The sequence below is a fragment of the Myotis daubentonii genome, chromosome 19, assembly GCF_963259705.1.
Source record: "Myotis daubentonii chromosome 19, mMyoDau2.1, whole genome shotgun sequence".
Taxonomy (NCBI): domain Eukaryota; kingdom Metazoa; phylum Chordata; class Mammalia; order Chiroptera; family Vespertilionidae; genus Myotis; species Myotis daubentonii.
The window spans coordinates 29,455,254-29,472,853 of NC_081858.1; the positions used below are offsets into that span (position 1 = coordinate 29,455,254).

General features: G+C 50.1%; 1 protein-coding gene across 6 annotated transcripts; it reads right to left on the reverse strand.

Annotated features, from left to right (window-relative positions):
* Positions 1-1,908: 1,908 nt before the first annotated feature.
* Positions 1,909-16,604, reverse strand: ANKLE2 (ankyrin repeat and LEM domain containing 2). 6 transcript variants are annotated; one of them, XM_059675870.1, is made up of 13 exons: positions 16,368-16,604; positions 13,324-13,746; positions 11,331-11,525; positions 9,751-9,944; positions 9,483-9,671; positions 8,235-8,357; positions 6,175-6,241; positions 5,197-5,369; positions 5,016-5,122; positions 4,192-4,364; positions 3,183-3,831; positions 2,612-2,743; positions 1,909-2,216 (listed from the first exon to the last, which is right to left on the reverse strand). In XM_059675870.1, the coding sequence occupies exons 1-13, from the start codon at positions 16,552-16,554 to the stop codon at positions 1,994-1,996; spliced, it is 2,835 nt and encodes a 944-aa protein (XP_059531853.1). In that variant the 5' UTR covers positions 16,555-16,604; the 3' UTR covers positions 1,909-1,993. The 6 variants fall into 6 exon arrangements, with proteins under 6 accessions (XP_059531853.1, XP_059531851.1, XP_059531850.1 ...); XM_059675868.1 differs by having other exon boundaries at positions 9,751-9,947; positions 16,368-16,603; XM_059675867.1 differs by having other exon boundaries at positions 9,751-9,950; positions 16,368-16,603.
* Between the last annotated feature and the right edge of the window lie 996 nt (positions 16,605-17,600).

Sequence of the window (17,600 nt, forward strand, 5' to 3'; positions counted from 1 at the left end):
CAGACCGACACCAGTGGGGAGGCAGGCTGCTCTGTTCTGTGCTGCTTGGTCCCAGATGTTCCTGCTGAGGCAGCTGAAGGCAGAAAGGTGGTGCAGTCTGGAGCCAGAGCGCGTGGTGTCCACATGCGAACATCCGTGTCAGGGACAGGAAGGGCCTCTGTGCCTCCAGCAGTCCAGCGAGTGCGCCCGGCTCAGGGACGTTCAAAACTACACCCAACGGGCAGGCATCCCACAACCCACCCTTTCCTCTGGAAGCTGTGGAAGCTTCTGGAAAGATGTAAGTTATTCAGAGGATCTGTCTGTGGTTCTTGCACATGGGGCGGACACTCACTTCACAGCAGAGAAAGCCTCCCGGGCCCAGCACCCCAACCCACCGAGGAGCAGCTCACAAGTCACCTCTTTCCAACTACAGAAACGACACACCGACTGCTGGCATCACAAAGGCAGGTAGGAAATCTGTGTGGATTTAACCGATGCCACAACGTTGTTCACAAGTGTGTTAGGAATAAGGTGAACAGTTTTACCAAACACTAAGGGCATTTGGCTGGGTAACAGGTGAGAGGTCTTTCTGAAATCTTGGAATTATTACCACATGGTTTTAAAAAATTCGTTTCATTAAGTAGTTTTACAAAGATCATCACTGTAGGTCTCGTGATGATGCGATCACTGGGACTCAGCCGCCTGACAGAAACACACGGGAATAAAGGCCAAAGCTTCACAAAACGAACAGTAGTTGGCAAAATTACAGCAAAAACACTATTTTAATTTCATCTGAATATTTACAGCAATATACAGCACAGTAGGGTAAGATTCCAGGAAAAACAGATCAGCACTGTGAATATCTGCATTCTGATTTCTGTTGAGAACAGATGCCTTTTAAAATGCCATTGGATTTTACAATAGAATGTTATTTTTTGTCTTCTATCTAGATTGTTGGCCACACTAGATGTGAAAACACCTTATGTAACAGCCACTAGAATTTTTAAATCTAAATCTTGATTCTAATATTCCTGACCTGCCTCTTGTTATCGTGTGAAATAACAATTTTTATGAATGAGAAAGAATCTCACACCTACTTAGTATCACTGTACATCCTCAAAAAACAAGCTCAGAAAAAGTAAAAAATGATTTACAAAAGGCACTGAAGTCAGTCAAAGCACAGGTAGAGTTTTCTGTCCCTGGGCATCCGGTATGGGCCGGGGCGCTGTGGTGACCCCCACGCTCTGTGCACACGGACGGGAGGAAGGACCCCTAAAGTAAACCACACGAGTAACTAACCCAGGCTGAAACCTGCCAAGAGTCGACCTCTAGTTTCTGTACTAAAAGGTGACATGTTATAAAGGAACTCCAACTGAAGTGAATCCTAAAATAGGAGATAATTTCAAAACCAGGGAACAACTTACAGATCACCCCACCCCCACTGCACTGGCAGCAGGGCACACGCGCTCAGTGCTGGCGGAAACACCTCCTGGCCGCGGGGATTCCTGCCTACCCCTTGCCTCCCAGTGGCTACAGATTTTGTCCAAGAGAAAGAACAGCTTTAAATTCATCTAACCAAGGAGAACCCAAAAGTGAAAAACCCTCCCTGAAAAGGAAGGTGAACAAAATTCACCTTCGTTTTCAGAACGGAGTTGAAGTGAGCATGGCTGTGGCAGGGGGGCTGGCCCTGCACGGCCATCACCGCCTCCGGCACCCGCCGAGATTCGGGGGAATGCAAGCAGCTGAGCTCCCGTCCCACTCGCACCGGGATGTAGCTGCCGTCTGCATCATGACCATGTTCAGTTTCCAGAAAACTGGTATCCGCATTTGCTTTCATCAACTTCTCTCAAAATGCCAGAAATCTACATTTTACATGAAACATTTGCATTTTCTGAAATTCTTACTCTCAAAATGAGGATTAATAAATGAATCAGAATATATCCTTTTTCTGTGAATTTTAGCAAAACACACAGTACCCTTCTTTAATGAAGCGAGAGCCCAGCACACGCACAGCCTACAAGGCTGCGTGCTGGGCCAGGCGCACCATCCTGCGGAGGTGGCCCCCGTTGGCAGGGCTGTAGCGCCCCGGGCTGCCCATACGGGGGGAGTGGGGGACAGAGCCAGGCTTCCTGGGGCTGCCCCCTGCGGGACCACTTCTCCCTGGGCTGCAGCTAGTCAGGCAATCGAGATCCGGCAGCTGAGATGTCAACTTCCCTTTTATCGAGGGGCTCGGCCAACTGAGGAAACCAAGAAAGGTCTGTCAGGACGGTGGGGGTGTGGGGAGAGCGGAGGCCACAACAGAACCTGGGCTCCTGCTCCTGAGCCGAGGCTCCACTGTGGCTCCAACCAGAGGCCCTTAGAGCCTCGGAACACTGGCCCTGAAGACTAATAGCTCATGTGACTGTCCACGTGAATCCCACATGACCATGACCAGGAACCCCGGGCACCCTCCCTGCAGCCTCCCTGTCAGCAGCACCCTTCTGTTCTTGCACCCACTACAGACCTCCCTTCCATGGTGCCCCAGCCACAGCCGCACATGGGGAGCTACACGCTAGCGTGGCAGTGTCCTGGGGAACCACAAGGTGCATGTGGGTCCGGACGATAGTACCAGCAACCCCTGGGCCCGTGGTACCTCTGCCTGTCGGAGGGTGGGTAGCCCAGGACAGCGCTCCTCCACCTGTGCACGGCAGGATGCCGCTGAGGGTCCAGGTCTGCACCCTCCAGAGCTGCCAAGACGTCGCGATCCAGTTTGGACGGCTCCTCCCTGCACGGTGTCAGAGAAGAGAACGTGTGTGACTAAGACAGACTTCACACCCCTGCCTGAGCTCAGGAGCCAGCCCGGTGTAGGCGCTGGGCCCCACCGCCCCAAGACCCGCTGTGAAAATGCAGTCCTATGTCCACTTCTGAGAACCATCAACCTGGACAGCCACCTGGGAGGCGTAGACTGACCCCCAGAAGGCCTTTCTTCCTACAACAAGCTATATTCTTAGGACGTTCCAGTCATTCTGGGGGCAACCATTTCCCCAGGAAGGACAGCAGCACAAGGATGAGCGAGAAAGGACGTGTTCCCACCAGCCTGAGACCCAGGCAATGGGCAGAACAAAGCTTTCAGAGAATCAGTGTCACACGCACACCCCTTCCTCCACATCACTGCGCTCAGACCCGTCCCACAGCCACCCGCATGCTCACACCCCCACTCATACCCCAGAAGGAAGAGCCTCCGGACAGGCTCCCTCCTGGCGGCGACCCCCAAGGGCTCCGAGGATGCAGAGGTACAGCTGTGCTGGGCCTCATGGCCGGGACAGTGGGGACTCAGGCACAGGTTTGCAATGCCCGCTGACATCTCGCTTTCCGTCCTTGCTTGATTGCTTCCGAGTCTGTCAGCAGCAGAAGGCTCTACCATGTCACTGTCCACCACTTCCGTTCCTGACGTCAGGATCTTCTCATCTCTCGTTTTCACACTTTTATTTGGTGTCTCGGAAAACGCACTTCCTAGATTCTGCAACTTGAGCTTGTCGAACTCAACAGTCAAGCCAGAGACAGATGACGAGAGGGCTTCCTCCCCGCTCGCGGCCTCTGTCCTCTTCCCACGCTGGGTCTGGCCACCGCTCAGGGGGCTGCAGAAGCCATTCCTGCTGCTGTGGGGACAGGGCCCCGCCTCGTCTTCTATAAGGTCTGTCCTCTGCGCCAAGGGAAGGGTGTTGCAGCCCGAGACTCTGGAAGCCCTGACTGTGGGCTGGCCGCTGTTTCGAGCCGTGTTCTGCCGATTCTTAATCTCCTCCAAGCTCATGTCACCGTCTTCATCGAGAAAGGCCCCCACAGAGATGGAATTGCTGCACGTCCCACGACAGCCTGTGAGGGAGACAACGTGGCTCCTCAGGTGCGGGTAACAGCCCGCACGACAGGCACGCGGCCCAGCACAGACCCCAGGACCAACCCCCCTCTCATCAAAGCCTCCTCCTCAGACACCAGACCAAACCACCCACCTGTTCCAGGGGAAGGACAAGCAGGGTGAGCAAACTGAAAATGAGAAGGAAGCCAAAGCCGAAAGCAGCCACGGGGAGGGGCGGGCTGATCTGCGGAACCCCGGGGCACTGAGAGCCTGACGGGCAGAGGAGCCGCAGGCGCTCCTGCATCCGCAGGGACATGCGCTTAGTCGGCCACAGGCAGGGCCCAGGCCCTGTGAGCACAGGGCTGCCCTCCCGTCCTTACCCAGGGCAGAAGCCTCATTTTCTCCTAGGTCTTGCTGGGCCCTTCTGCCCACTTCCTGCTGTGCAAGGTATTCCTCCAGCTTCTGCAGGCCCTCCTGGGAAGACAGGTCAGCAAAGCAGCCCAGAAAGTCCCAGTACTCGACCCAGGGGTACCCCAGCTCGTGCGCCAGCTGCCTGTGGGAGTAGAGCACAGTGAGAGCTGTGCAACCAGAGAAAACACTCCCAGAGCTGCTCACACAGCAAAGAGCCGGTTAAGGAAGAACCCCACAACCAGAACACACCTGCACAACACACCCTAGAGATAAAAGGCAAAACAGCACAAACAGACCAACTTTTAGTTTTAATAAAACAGTGACGAAACGTTGGATAGAATTCTGGTTTTGGCCAGGCATATGCAATTTAGAAGTTCTTTTCAAGTTCAAACTATACACCTGAAACTGGGCACAGATTTTGTGAAAAAGCTCTAATGCTTTTTAAAAAATTCATTGACACGTTGATTACACTGTAATTTGGCTTCCTGATTATGACTTCTAGTTTCTAGCCACCTGAGTCTTGTGTTCTAGTTTCTCCCTCACTGCCAAGGAAGCACCCATTGTCGGGCACCTCACTCCAAACGCTACCACCCCAGACAGAGGCGGCAGGACTGTCCCCCTGGGGAGGGACTGCAGCATGTACAAGGTGTGCAAGGAACCAGAGCTCCAGAAAGAAAGGTTTCCTGGGAACTCTGGCTCTCAAGGCAGATGTCCCCGCTCCCCCCGTCGGCACAAGCACACTGTGCGAGACACAAGACTTCCCCACACACTGTCCCTCCTGCGGCCTTCCTACCTGCCCGCTCTCTCCATGCCTCTTTCTGGGTCCGACTTCCTGACCCTGTGGAAGAAGCCTGCTTTCTCCCGAGGCGGGGTTTTCCAGAGCCTGCGGAAATCTTCCGCCTACGAGGAGAAACCGTGTGAGCTGTGCTGGGGGCAGCGAGGCGCTCGTGCCAGAAGCTTCCACAGCAGCTCACCTTGGCTGGACTCATGGGCCCTGCGAAGGCTCTCAGGATCAGAGCGGGGTCTCTGGGGCTGCCTGCGCCATGGCTGACGTGAGCCGTCTCGACCATCTGGTCTGGAGACCACAGCTCCCCAATCACGGGGGACGACGTGTCCTCTGCCCTCAGGAGAGGCACGTAGTAGTGACCTGGGGAGACACCAGGGCTGATCCACCTGCTCAGACGGCTCCTCACCTCAGGGCGTGAGAAGCCGCACAAGCAATGCCGTGCTGTCCCCGATGAAAGGCTGCCCATCTCTGGAGCTGAAGGGCCTGGCAAGAGGCCAGTCTGTGCCAGTCTCACTTGAGGAGCCCACACTCTTCCTCTGCTGGGAAGTCAAAGGGAGGAAGGAGAGTGCAAACACTGCCTGCTGAGAGGTAGGACTGTGTGGACAGGATCAGCCTACACGGGCAGCAGGGAAATGTTAAAAAGGTACATTTTTGCTTCTCTCCCTTTCCAATTCCCTACAGGTCACGTCTTGAAAAGCTGAGCAGGCAATCCAACTCGGCCCAGAGTGATGAGACCCAGGGCCGGTCAGGCCTCAGAAGTGAGGGCTACCCGGGAAGCACAGGGAGGAGCGGCCTGGCCAAGGGGGGCAGGGCCTGGCATAGAAACGGACGATAGGGAGCTCCTGACGAACAACTGAGCAGCCAGGGAGCTCAGGCACCGCCTCTCCGACCTGCTTCTACCTGAGAAAGGTCAGATACACCTGCTACCTGAGTGGCCTGCAGAGGGTAAGGGGTGAGGCCATGAACAACAGGCATCAAAGGAGGCGTTATACGAAGACAGAGCTGGAACTCGAGCTGGGCGTGCAGGAAACAGTAACTATGACGAGAGCTGCCAAGTGGAGCTCACCCGCAGCCCTGGCTTCACTCCCCACACAGCCAGGCTGGGACGCTGTCCGGTCCTGCCCTACAATGGGCCTCACAGTCCAGCACCGAGGGCCCTCCTTACCCTTTAGATATTCTCTAATTCGTTCCTTCAGTTCCACAGATTTATTTTTGCTTCTTTCACAAATAACCTGTTTAAAAAAACACAGAGTTCATTCTAATGTGAAGTTCATTCTAAATCTCAATTTATCACATTTTTCTTATCATTAAAATTTTATAAAACCAAGTTTCTAAGTCAACAAAATAGGAACAGTATCTTAGGCACAAAGCCCACAACCAAAAACCGTGCGCTGAGCAGTACGCACTTACTTCTAGAGCATTTGTAGCAGCTTAAGGGGCCAAGACAGGTAGAGAAACTCAGATTATGGGTCACTTTTATTTCCTTTCTCGTGCTGCTCTACACCTGCTCATCTGCACGGAAAAGAAACCTTAGCGCGCACTATCAAGTCAGAGCAGAGGCACACAGGCAGGCTCACAACCTCCAGGGCTCTGAGTCTGCTGTTCGGGGGGGTTGACACAGAACACCTGTGTAGCAGGGACACACATATTTGCTTTTTGCAACTCCAGGAATGAACTTTGTCAGCCTTCGAAGAATTGTAGTGACAAGAACATTTTTGCTAGAAGAAAAAACACCCAATAACCTTCAAATAAGGAAGGAACCACAGAATTACCATCTCCTGCCGACCTGTGAGAATTCATCTACAGTACAATTGTGCAGTGTACCCTGGGACTCGAGTAACTATGTTTATAAGTCTGTAACTAATTGTGAGCGATGCCAAATGCTTTTAAAATGTGTTACAAAACAGCAATTTTGCTGAAACCGGTTTGGCTCAGTGGATAGAGCGTCGGCCTGCGGACTGAAGGGTCCCAGGTTCGATTCCGGTCAAGGGCATGTACCTTGGTTGCAGGCACATCCCCAGTGGGGAGTGTGCAGGAGGCAGCTGGTCGATGTTTCTCTCTCATCGATGTTTCTAACTCTCTCTCTCTCTCCTTTCCTCTCTGTAAAAACTCAATAAAATATATTTTAAAAAAAACACAAAAAACAGCAGTTTCTATTGAAAAAAATATGTCCGCTAGTGTGGCTCAGTGGTTGCCACAAACCAGGTCACCAGTTCAATTCCCAGTCAAGGCACATGCCCAAGTTGTGGGCTGGATCCCTAGTAAGGGGTATGCAGGAGGCAGCCAATCAATGATTCTCTCTCATCAATGTTTCTATCTTTCTATCCCTCTCCCTTCCACTCTCTCAAAAAACATTAAAAAAAAATGTGTGTGTGTGTGTGTGTGTGTATATATATACACATACATATATATATATACACACACGCACACACACATACACACACACATTTAAATGCACAGAAAATGTTGAATCAGACATATGCAAAATCATGCTAATTTCTGAACTGTACGATTATCTAATTGTATTCTTTTTATGTATATTGTAAACTTTGCCCAGAAAGTGGGGACTACGTAGGCACAGCCATTACAAAGGCGGCGTTCGCTACCTGAACTGGGTCCTCACAGGTTCTCCTTCTAAAGGGCTGGTAGATCCAGGCCAGCTAAGAGCTCTGACCCATGGTCAGGTCCACTTCCTTCTCCACTTCACAGGCACAGACACACCTCCTGCCTAAGGCACATTGTGCTCAATTGCCAGAGTCCAGATCATGACGAGGCCTGCTGTGTAAGGCTTGCAAGGGTCAGGCAGGATGTGTAGGCGGGGCTTAGGACAGCCCCTGGTGCCCCCTGAGCTGAACACATCATCACCCTCACCACCACCACCACCACCACCACCATCACCCTCACCATCATCACCATCACCCTCACCCTCACCATCATCATCACCACCCTCACTACCATCATCACGACCATCACTACCACCTCTTCTGTTCTCTGACCCTGGTCAACTGAGGTCTGTACAAAGGGCAGTTGATATGAGAGTAAAATAAAATCAGCACACTGGGGCTGTTCATTCCTCAGCAGACAGGTTCTCAAGAGTGCCTGTGAAGCGCACACATTCACAGTCAGAGTTACTCCTGACTTCACAGTGGCTGTGATCACAGACTCTAAGTTTATAGAGTTTCATTTCTGACACCATACAGTAACAGCATTTTCCCAGGTACTTACATTTTCAGGTGTTTTACCACATTTATTCCGTGGGCATTTTGCAATCAAAGGGTGTGAAGAAAGCACGTTGACCACATCTGCATTCCCAAACTTACAAGCAAAATGCAACGGTGTGTCGTTGCCCTGAGAGATGCAGAGAAAGAACAGTTATTTCTTTTTTTTAATTTTTAAATATGTTTTTAAAATTATGTCAGAAAGAGGAAGGGCAAGAGAGGGAGAGAGAGAGCAAGATAAACATCAATGATGAGAGAGAATTATTGATTGGCTGCCTCCAAAACACCCCACACTGGGTATCGAGCCCACAACCCAGGCATGTTCAATGCCTACTACTCAGCCATAAAAAAATGAAATCTTGCCATTTGCAACAACATGGATGGATCCAGAGGATATTATGTTGAGTAAAATAAGTCTGAGAATGACAAATGCCATGATTTCATTTTTATGTGGAATCTAAAAAACAAAATAAATGAACAAGAAAAACAGAGACAGACTCAGGTACAAAAAACAAAGTTATGGTTGCGAAATGAAAGGGCAAGTTTGAGGGCTGGATGAAAAAGATGAAGGTACAAATCGCCTGTTATAAAAACAGTCACGGGATGTAACGTACAGCACAGGGAACAGTCAGTGATATTGTAATAACTATGTATGTGTCGGACACTAGACTTATCAGGGGGGTCACCTTTATGTAAGTTACATAAATGTCTAGTCACTACGTTGTACACCTGAAACTAATATAACATTGTATGTCGACTGTAACTGAAAAATAAGAAAATTAGTAATATTAGGGGACCACGTTGTAGAGTATACGATTATCTAACCAGTATACTATATACTTGAAACTAATGCAAAATAACTGAATGTGAACTGTAAAAAAAAAAATAAAACTTAAAAAGAAAAAAATTTATTAAAAAAAGAGGAAATATTAGAAAGTTAAAGCCACAAACAACGGTCCACCCGCGTCCACGATGCTTCCCAACTCCCTACGGCTGCACCTCCCGTGCTGCCTGCACCCCGGGGCCTGATGGTCACAGCTCCCTGCTGTGTGTGTGTGTGTGCGCGCGCACACGTGGCTGTTTTCCAACCGTCAGGAGCTCCCCAAGCTCGATGAATGCACGTCTCCCTCCTGGCCCCCCACATGCACTGACAAAGTACAGGGATTAGGCAAATACTCAAAACCAGAAACACGAGTCTTGGTGTAACTGAGACTGGCTGTAACGTCACTGAAGAAAGAGAAGGCGCCACACTCACCCCCTTGTCGGGAGTGTTCAGGTACAGATCAAGGATGTAACAAATGCGGTTCTGCAGCATGTCCGGGGCGTCATCTGGGTACATGAGCCGCATAAACTCAGGGTTCTCCAGCGTCTCGAGAGTCAACTGGCAGATGGAAGCTTGATTCTCTCTGGCAGCAACATGCATGACATTGTACCTACATCCCTCCTGAAGGAAAACCACAGATTTTGAGCTTCATGTTTGTCACCCAGAGTCTTGAAGCTAAGGATGCTGGATGCAGGCTTACCTGCACGATGGTTGGGTTGTCCCCCGAACCAATCAGATACCGAGGATTACTCCAGATAAGGTCAGAAAAGGTGTCTTCGTCTCCCTGCTCCACAGCTTTTCGCAATTTAGAAGTGAGGTCCTGCGTACGGGGATTTTTATAGCTGTTTGCTCGCTCTCTGTTTATGGTTTCTGACTCAGAAAAGCACAAGCCATCTGCTGCTAAGAGACAATTTAAGAACATTTAATGTGAAAAAATTACAGATACAACTAATGCAGATTTGAAAAGGAACTAAGACTAATCTAAAAAAAAAAAAGAGAAATTAATAAACTTAAAGGTTAAAGTGATTAAACAGAACACAAACAATAACAGCAACAAGAAATGATAAAACAGCTAAATGAAACCCAGAAACCAGTTAGTTGAAAAAAACCTGTAATAGGTAATCTCCCGATAAACATGATTAAAAAAAAAAAAAAAGGAATATTTCACGAACATTTCCTCAGCACCCCCATGTGCTACACTGAGGGGGTAAGTCTGTGAGCTAGTTGGGAGTGACAGGTCGGGCCCGACGACAGCCCTCAGCAGACAGCCGATGTGCTAGCCTCCAGCGGTGGCACAGACACAGGGCAGCTGCATGTGAGTACAGAGCCAACCTCCCCTGGACTTCAGCTGGGAAAGCCCTGTGAAAGGGCCTCGAGCTCAGCAGCTGGAGGGGGACTGGGACACCTGGCCATGGCACGGCCCCAGATCTGGAAGCACAGGGCGCACTCCCATGAAGGCAGTGAGCCCCAGTGATTCCTATCGGTTTAATGACAACACCTGAAGAAGTCTGAAAGCGATCTTCTCGAGGCAAAGTCACAAACTGGGCAGAGGAAAGCCTGTTTGAAATCACTCTGGTTTCCCTGTAAGAAGCATCTGTGTAAGGCCAAGCAAGGGAACAGAGGAAACGCAGCAGACGGGACTCTCGACAGATGGCCCCACGTCTGCAGGGAGAGGGCCTTCCTCTGGACCCCAGCCAGCCTCGGAAGCAGGGCAACTGTGAGCCCCAAGAAGGGATGAGACTGAGGCCAGGGCTGTGCACGATGCTGACGACAAAGGCCCCTTCACAAGACTGGGTTCTGAGCCAAGAGGGGTGTGGTCACCTTTCTGACTGAATGGACTGTCTGGGTCAAAGCTGGTGCCACAGCCCTGGAAGCAGGTGTAGCTTCAGGTGAGCAACAGACTGGTCTTGGCATAAAAATAATGGTCCTGAATCTAATCGGCAACAGGGAGAGAGGAAGACAGAGGGAACGGGACAAATGGTTGATGGTGGTCCTTTCACTGCTTCTCCCACAGCTCGTCAGCGTTGGGGCCTAGAGTGGTGGCCTGGCCCACCCAGCTCCTCCTCAACTCTACCCCCGCACGGTCCCCGGTCCCCTCAGCCCAGCCCATTCTCTTCCAACTGCTCATGGCCTGGGCTTTCACTTCCTGGCAAACTGGACTTCTCTCAAAGGCAGAGAAAACTAATTCCTGTATATAAGGAAAGAGCACAAAATACTTGTGGGCAAATCTGATAATAATGCCAAGTTGTGAACTGCTAGATAATTTACCTTTTAACCCACCATTGCTAGAGAGTGATGCTATTTTCACAGGAGAAAGTACTGAAGAAGTTTTGCTCGGAGAAGGAAAATAACAATAAATTCCTCTAGCAAATTTCTCAGCATCTTCTCTGCTTGAAAAAGCTTTAAATCGGGATCCTTTGATCATCTTGACAGCTTGCAACGCTTCCTTTCTATCTTCATAAACATGAATCCTTTCTGGGAAAAGGAACAGACGGAAAACAGAGAGAGTCACTGGAGCCACTGTCACGTAGTCACCCCGAAGGCCCTGAGTTAACAGTGAACAGTTGTTACCCAGCTGCCTGACTTTTCTCTTATTTAATGTTTCATACTCTTAATGCTGAAGAAAAAGGGACTTAGCTAGCAGAAAGAGCACAATAAGCCTGATTATCTGTGTGTGTTGGTATAAATAACATGATATTTTATACATGTATATAATTTTCTACCCAAGGATATATTCATACTAAGAAATGAAATACACGGGTTAAACTATGAACATATCAGCAAAACAGTGTAGAATTTTAGAAATAATTTTGGTCATGCAATGCCATTTTAACTATGTCTAGAATACATAAAGGAAAAGAAAGTTCTGACTATATAAAAATATTAAAGTTTTGCAGGGGAACTATCACAACCTAGTTCTGTATGAGATTCTCATAAATACATACAGTACAAATCAATGCCCATTGCTCAATAAAAATGGTCAAGAAGTATGACCAAGCAATTCATCAAATAAATACAAACAGACTATAACCATATAAAAAAGGTAATCGACCTAGAACAACATAAAACTTTCTCTCATGCAAGTCATTCAATAACATACAGAATGACTGACTGAACAGATACCTGTTTTCCCTTTTTAGAAAAAAATGTGAGTTCAATTTTGTACTGTAGAGACTGGAAAGCAACTCTCGCATACACTGTGAATGGTAACATCTTTGGGAGGGCAGCAGCTTTCAAAGTTTAAGAATGCATCCCTTTGACCTGACAGTTTTACTTACCCATTAAAAAATATATTTTTTTAAATTTATTTTAGAGAAAGAGGAAGGGAGAGAAAGAGAGAGAAATACCCATCAACTGCCTGTTGCATGCCCCCTAATGGGGACTGAGCAGAAACCTGGGCATGAGCCCTGACAGGGAATCGAACCAGGGACCTCTGGGTGCATGGGATGATGCTCAACCAAGTGAGCCACACTGGCCAGGGCTACTTAACCGTTTTTTAACTAAAATAAAACAATTGACATTTATATACACCTACATACACAAAAGTAATTATTAAGTGAATAGGATTTTAGTGGGGAGGAGGAAAGAAATTTCACATTTTCTTTATGTACTATATATATAATATATACATTATATCCTAATCAACAAGTTCTCATTAATTCTTTCCAATACTATTTTAGTTGTTTCAAACAGCAATTTTTTGATGTTGAAAATTATTTAAAAAAAAGAAAATTATTTATTGCCCATTTGCATTCATTAACTTAACAGATAATCAGGTTATGTTGAAAAAATTAAAAAAGGCCCTGGCTGGTTTGGCTCAGTGGATAGAGCGTCAACCTGCAGATTCAAGGGTCCCAGGTTTGATTCCTGTCAAGGGTAGATTCCTGGGTTGTGGGCTCGGTCCCCAGTAGGAGGGCATGCAGGAGGCAGCCAATCAATGATTCCCTCTCATCATTGATATTTCTCTCTCTCTCTTCCTTTCCCTTCCTCTCTGAAATCAATAAAAATATATTTTTTTTTAAAAGAAAAAAAGATGAAAATAGTAGCCAGCTAATAAATATTTTTCTTGATTTTTAAAAATTCATATATAGATCAAAATAAATTTTAAGGAGAGCCCTATATAAAAATGCCAACAGTGGTTAATTTGGGGTAACGATTATGGTGACTAGATGACTCTTTCTTCTCCTCTGCTGTTGGGATTTTTACGATCACCTTCTCCTTGCTGTCCAGGCACCCCCTCCCTAGGTAAGAAACGTCACGCTTGTCACTTTACCGTTTCTTGCTGGGGAATCCTCGTAGGCCGGGTACACCCCATAGTACAGAGGCGGCTCAGTAGAGGCCCTCTCCACAGTTTTGGGGCCGTCCACCCCAGCCACAGCACTGAAGGCCACGGAGCAGGTCTCAGACTTCAGGGTCTCCTCCTCCGGGGGGTTCAAGCCCACTCCATAACCAAAATCTTTGTCCTCAGAAAAGCCGACCTGCTCTGCCGGGCTTCCTACGGTGGCCTGGTAGGGAGGGTGTGAAGGCAGGGTTCTTCTGTGCTCTAATAAAGCCTGAGCCAGTTTTTTCTCAAAAATGAACCTTGTGGTTGCAGTAATGGGTCCACATTTCAATCCGGCTTTGACAATTTCTTCTCTGAGGTCATCTGGATTCAGGAGTTTTAGTCGAGCTAAGATGGTATCCATTGTCATTGCACCTAGGCCCAGAACAACACAAATCAATTCAATGGTTTAAGTAAATCTTTTCTTTAAAACATGGTGCCCTGGCCAGGCAGAGCATCGTCCAGATATGACAAGGTTTTGGGCTCCATCCCTGGTCAGGGCACATACAAGAATCAACCATTGGCCCTAACCAGTCTGGCTCAGTGGATAGAGCGTCAGCCTACGGACTAAATGGTCCTGGGTTCCATTCCAGTCGAGGGCATATGCCTGGGTTGTGGGCTCGATACCCAGTGGGGGGTGTGCAGGAGGCAGCCAATCCATGATTCTTCTCATCATTGATGTTTCTCTCTCTCTCTCTCCCCCTTCCTTCCTCTCTGAAATCAATAAAAATATATATTTTTTAAAAATCAATCATTGAATGCATAAGTAAGTGGAACAACAAATCAATCATTTCTTCTCTATGTCAAATCAATAAAAAAAATAGTGGCGAAAAAAGCTGGCTTCAGTTTCATTTCAATGCAGTGTTTCTCCACACTCTGGAGTCTATGAACTATGAGAATTTTCAGTAAGTTTTTGGTTTCCAAATCTATCACAATATGAACAAAGTTAAGATACCCAGTATCCGGGTCATTTGGATAAGAGTCTTATCACCTAGTACAATTACACGACGATAACACTAACATCCAGTGGTTATCCGATGGGGAAGCCGGCACTCATTTGCTGCCAGTTGGAGTGCAATTTGGAACCATAACAAGGAAGGCGACTGGACAGTATCCACCAAAGCTCCAACTCCAGAAATTTATCCTACAGATAGACTTGCCCTGTAAGTGATAGGAATTATGCAAAGACTTACAACAGAGGAGACACACAGATGGCTCGGGCAGTCATCCTGCTGACACTAACAGCCGTGGGCAAACTACGGCCCGCAGGCCGGATCCGGCCGTTTGAAATGAATAAAACAAACAAACAAAAAAAAGACCGTACCCTTTTATATAATGATGTTTACTTTGAATTTATATTAGTTCACACAAACACTCCATCCATGCTTTTGTTCCGGCCTCCAGTCCAGTTTAAGAACCCATGGTGGCCCTCGAGTCAAAAAGTTTGCCCACCCCTGCACTAACAAGTAGCTCATGTTTAATTTTTGGTGAGCCTTCCCATGTGCTTGGGCTATTTTGAGCACTCTACATACTCAAAATTATTTAATGGTAATAACTCCGTCTGGTAGGTATCATCACTGATCACCCCCACTTTACGGATGAAAAACCCAAAACACAGAGAAGCTGAGGAACTTGTTCAAGTTATACAGCTACCAAACAGACAGATTTGAGCTGGAGTTTAATCCATGTATTTGAAGAACTAGCAGATGTGTCTATGGAGCACAGCTAGAATCAGGGAGAAGGTGAAAATGACAGGGAACTGACCACTGTGACTAGTGGGGCTGGACCCAAGGGCTCAGGCTACAACAGGTCTGAATGATGGACGGATTAGATGCCCTGCGAGGGCCTTGAGGGGCTGTAGGCGGCCTGGGTAAACGCCTAGGTTTCCAGCCCAGGTGCCCAGGAAGTGAGTCTACCCGCCGGAGGCAGAGAATATTAGAGGCAGACCCAATGGAGATGTAGGCACTGAGCCTCGGAAACACCTACAGCACACCACGGGGCGCGTCCGTTTTCACGTCTGAGATTTAGAAGGAAAAAAGAGGTTGGGAGTCATTAGCAGGACTCAGACCACATGAATACCTGCTGTAGCTGGAGGCTGGTAAAGGGTTCATCCTATGACCCTATCTACCTTTGCGCACTTCTTTTCAAAAAACTTTTTAGGATGCCGCCTCCCCCCACCCAACCCCAAGATTTCGAAAATGGCTGTGACTATCTGCAGAGGAGAATCGTCTTATAAACAAGCACTGTATTGCACAGCCACCCCCGCCACACCCCCTTCCCTCCTACCCCGCCCTCAAAGCTGCCAAAGAACTCGAAGGGGGAGGCCGGCTGAGCACGGGATTCCACCGGGGGGGGGGGGGTGCACCCATTCGGATGCTCTGTACATTGATTCCAAAAGGGAAAGCTAAAAACTTTAAAAAACACAAAAAAAACTTCAATGCAAAAAGACACTGTAACTCCAGCCCCACACGGCCTGTCTCCGGGTGGTGTGTAGTCTGGGGCCTGTGCGGCCCCGAGTTCCCGGGCCCCGCTGACCGCGAAACTGGACGGACCTCAGCTTCGTTCACGGGAAGGAGCGCAGGTGGGACCACCAGCAACGCGACAGGGCGGACGGCGGGCCGGACCCGACCCGGCGCCCCGACCCGGGGTCACCCCCACGGAGCCCGGCAGCCCGAGGTTCCCAGGGGACGTCCATGTCGCTTTCCGCCCAAAGACACTTGGCCTTCCCATCGGAGCCCCGAGACACCCAACGGGCGAGCCAAGAGGGCGGCTGGCCGGGAGCCGTGCGGATGCGCGAGACGGGAAGGGCGCAGGCGGCGCGACACACGCACGCGCAGCCAGCCAGTCACTCAGGCTCAGACAGACGGACGGACAGACAGCCCGGCCTCAGCGCCGTCTGCACGTGAAGGGCCCCGGACTGTTACTCCCGGCCTTTCACCGGAACAGCAGCCTCAGGCGGGGGTGCGCCCAGGCCGAGTGGAGCGGAGGGGCCTTACCCGGGTCCAAGTCAGGCTCCACGGCCGCGCGGGACGGCGGGACAGGGAGCTCGCTTCGGCCCTGGCCCCGCGGCCGCTTCTCCAGCCGCCGCACCAGCCAGCGCACCGCGAGCAGCAGCACCGAGGCGCCCAGCAGCTCCCAGGCCAGCGCTGCCCAGTCGGCGGCCACCAGCCGGGGCCACAACATCGCCACCGCCCTCCCGGCCGCTGCCGCCGTCGCCGCTGAGAAGACCCGCGCCCCTAAGGACCCCGCGTCTCGGGCTGCCCGTGACAATGCCTGACGGAGAGATTCACGGGTCCTGCCGGCGCGGTGCCGGGGTTACACGCGTGGGCCAGGGCACTCGAACCTGCGTCCGGCAACGCAGCGAGGGAGCGTGGCCGCGGCTCCGACCTCTGACGGTGTGAGGAGGCCGAGCGTGGCGTCCGGCAGTAGCGCGGGCAGCCCGAGGCGCGGGGAACTGACGCGGGCGCGGGCCTGGGGCGGTGTCCCGGGCGGGGGCGTCTCCGCGGCGGGGGGCGTGTCCCGGGCGGCTCCGGTTTCCCTGGGAACGACCCTGCCCACCGCCTCTGGACAGCGCGTTTCTGGCCGTTTCTGGCCCCTTGGGCTGCTTCTGGGAAAGGAAGGAGACAGAGACCTCGCTGCACGCGTCTTAGCGAGAGCTTTTCCTGTTAACATGCAGCCGGCTCTTCGGGGCCGACCCTCGTCTAGGCCCGAGTCCATGCGCCTCCTCTCCTGGGGCGCGGCGGTTCCCCCTGGAAGCGGGAGAGCTGCCCTAGACAGTAACTTTTTTAAAATATTTTTTTATTGCTTTTGGAGAGGGAGAGAGAGATAGAAACAGCAACGATGAGAGAGAATCATGGACCGGCTGCCTCCTGCACGCCCACAACTGGGGATGGAGCCCCCAAACCCAGGCCTGTGCTCTTGACCGGAATCGAACCTGGGTCCCTTCAGTCCACAGTCCGATGCTCTGTCCACTGAGGCAAACCAGCCAGGGCTAGACAGTAATTCAAATGCAGAAAGAAACCCTGAGGAAAAAATGACATTTATGATTTAAAAGTAACAATAATACAGAAGCACCAATCAGAAAGGATATATGCACCCCTATGTTCGTAGCAGCACAATTCACCATAGCTAAGATTTGGAAACAGCCTCAGTGCCCATCAGCAGGCGAGTGGATTAAAAAACGGATGTAGCCGAAACCGGTTTGGCTCAGTGGATAGAGCGTCGGCCTG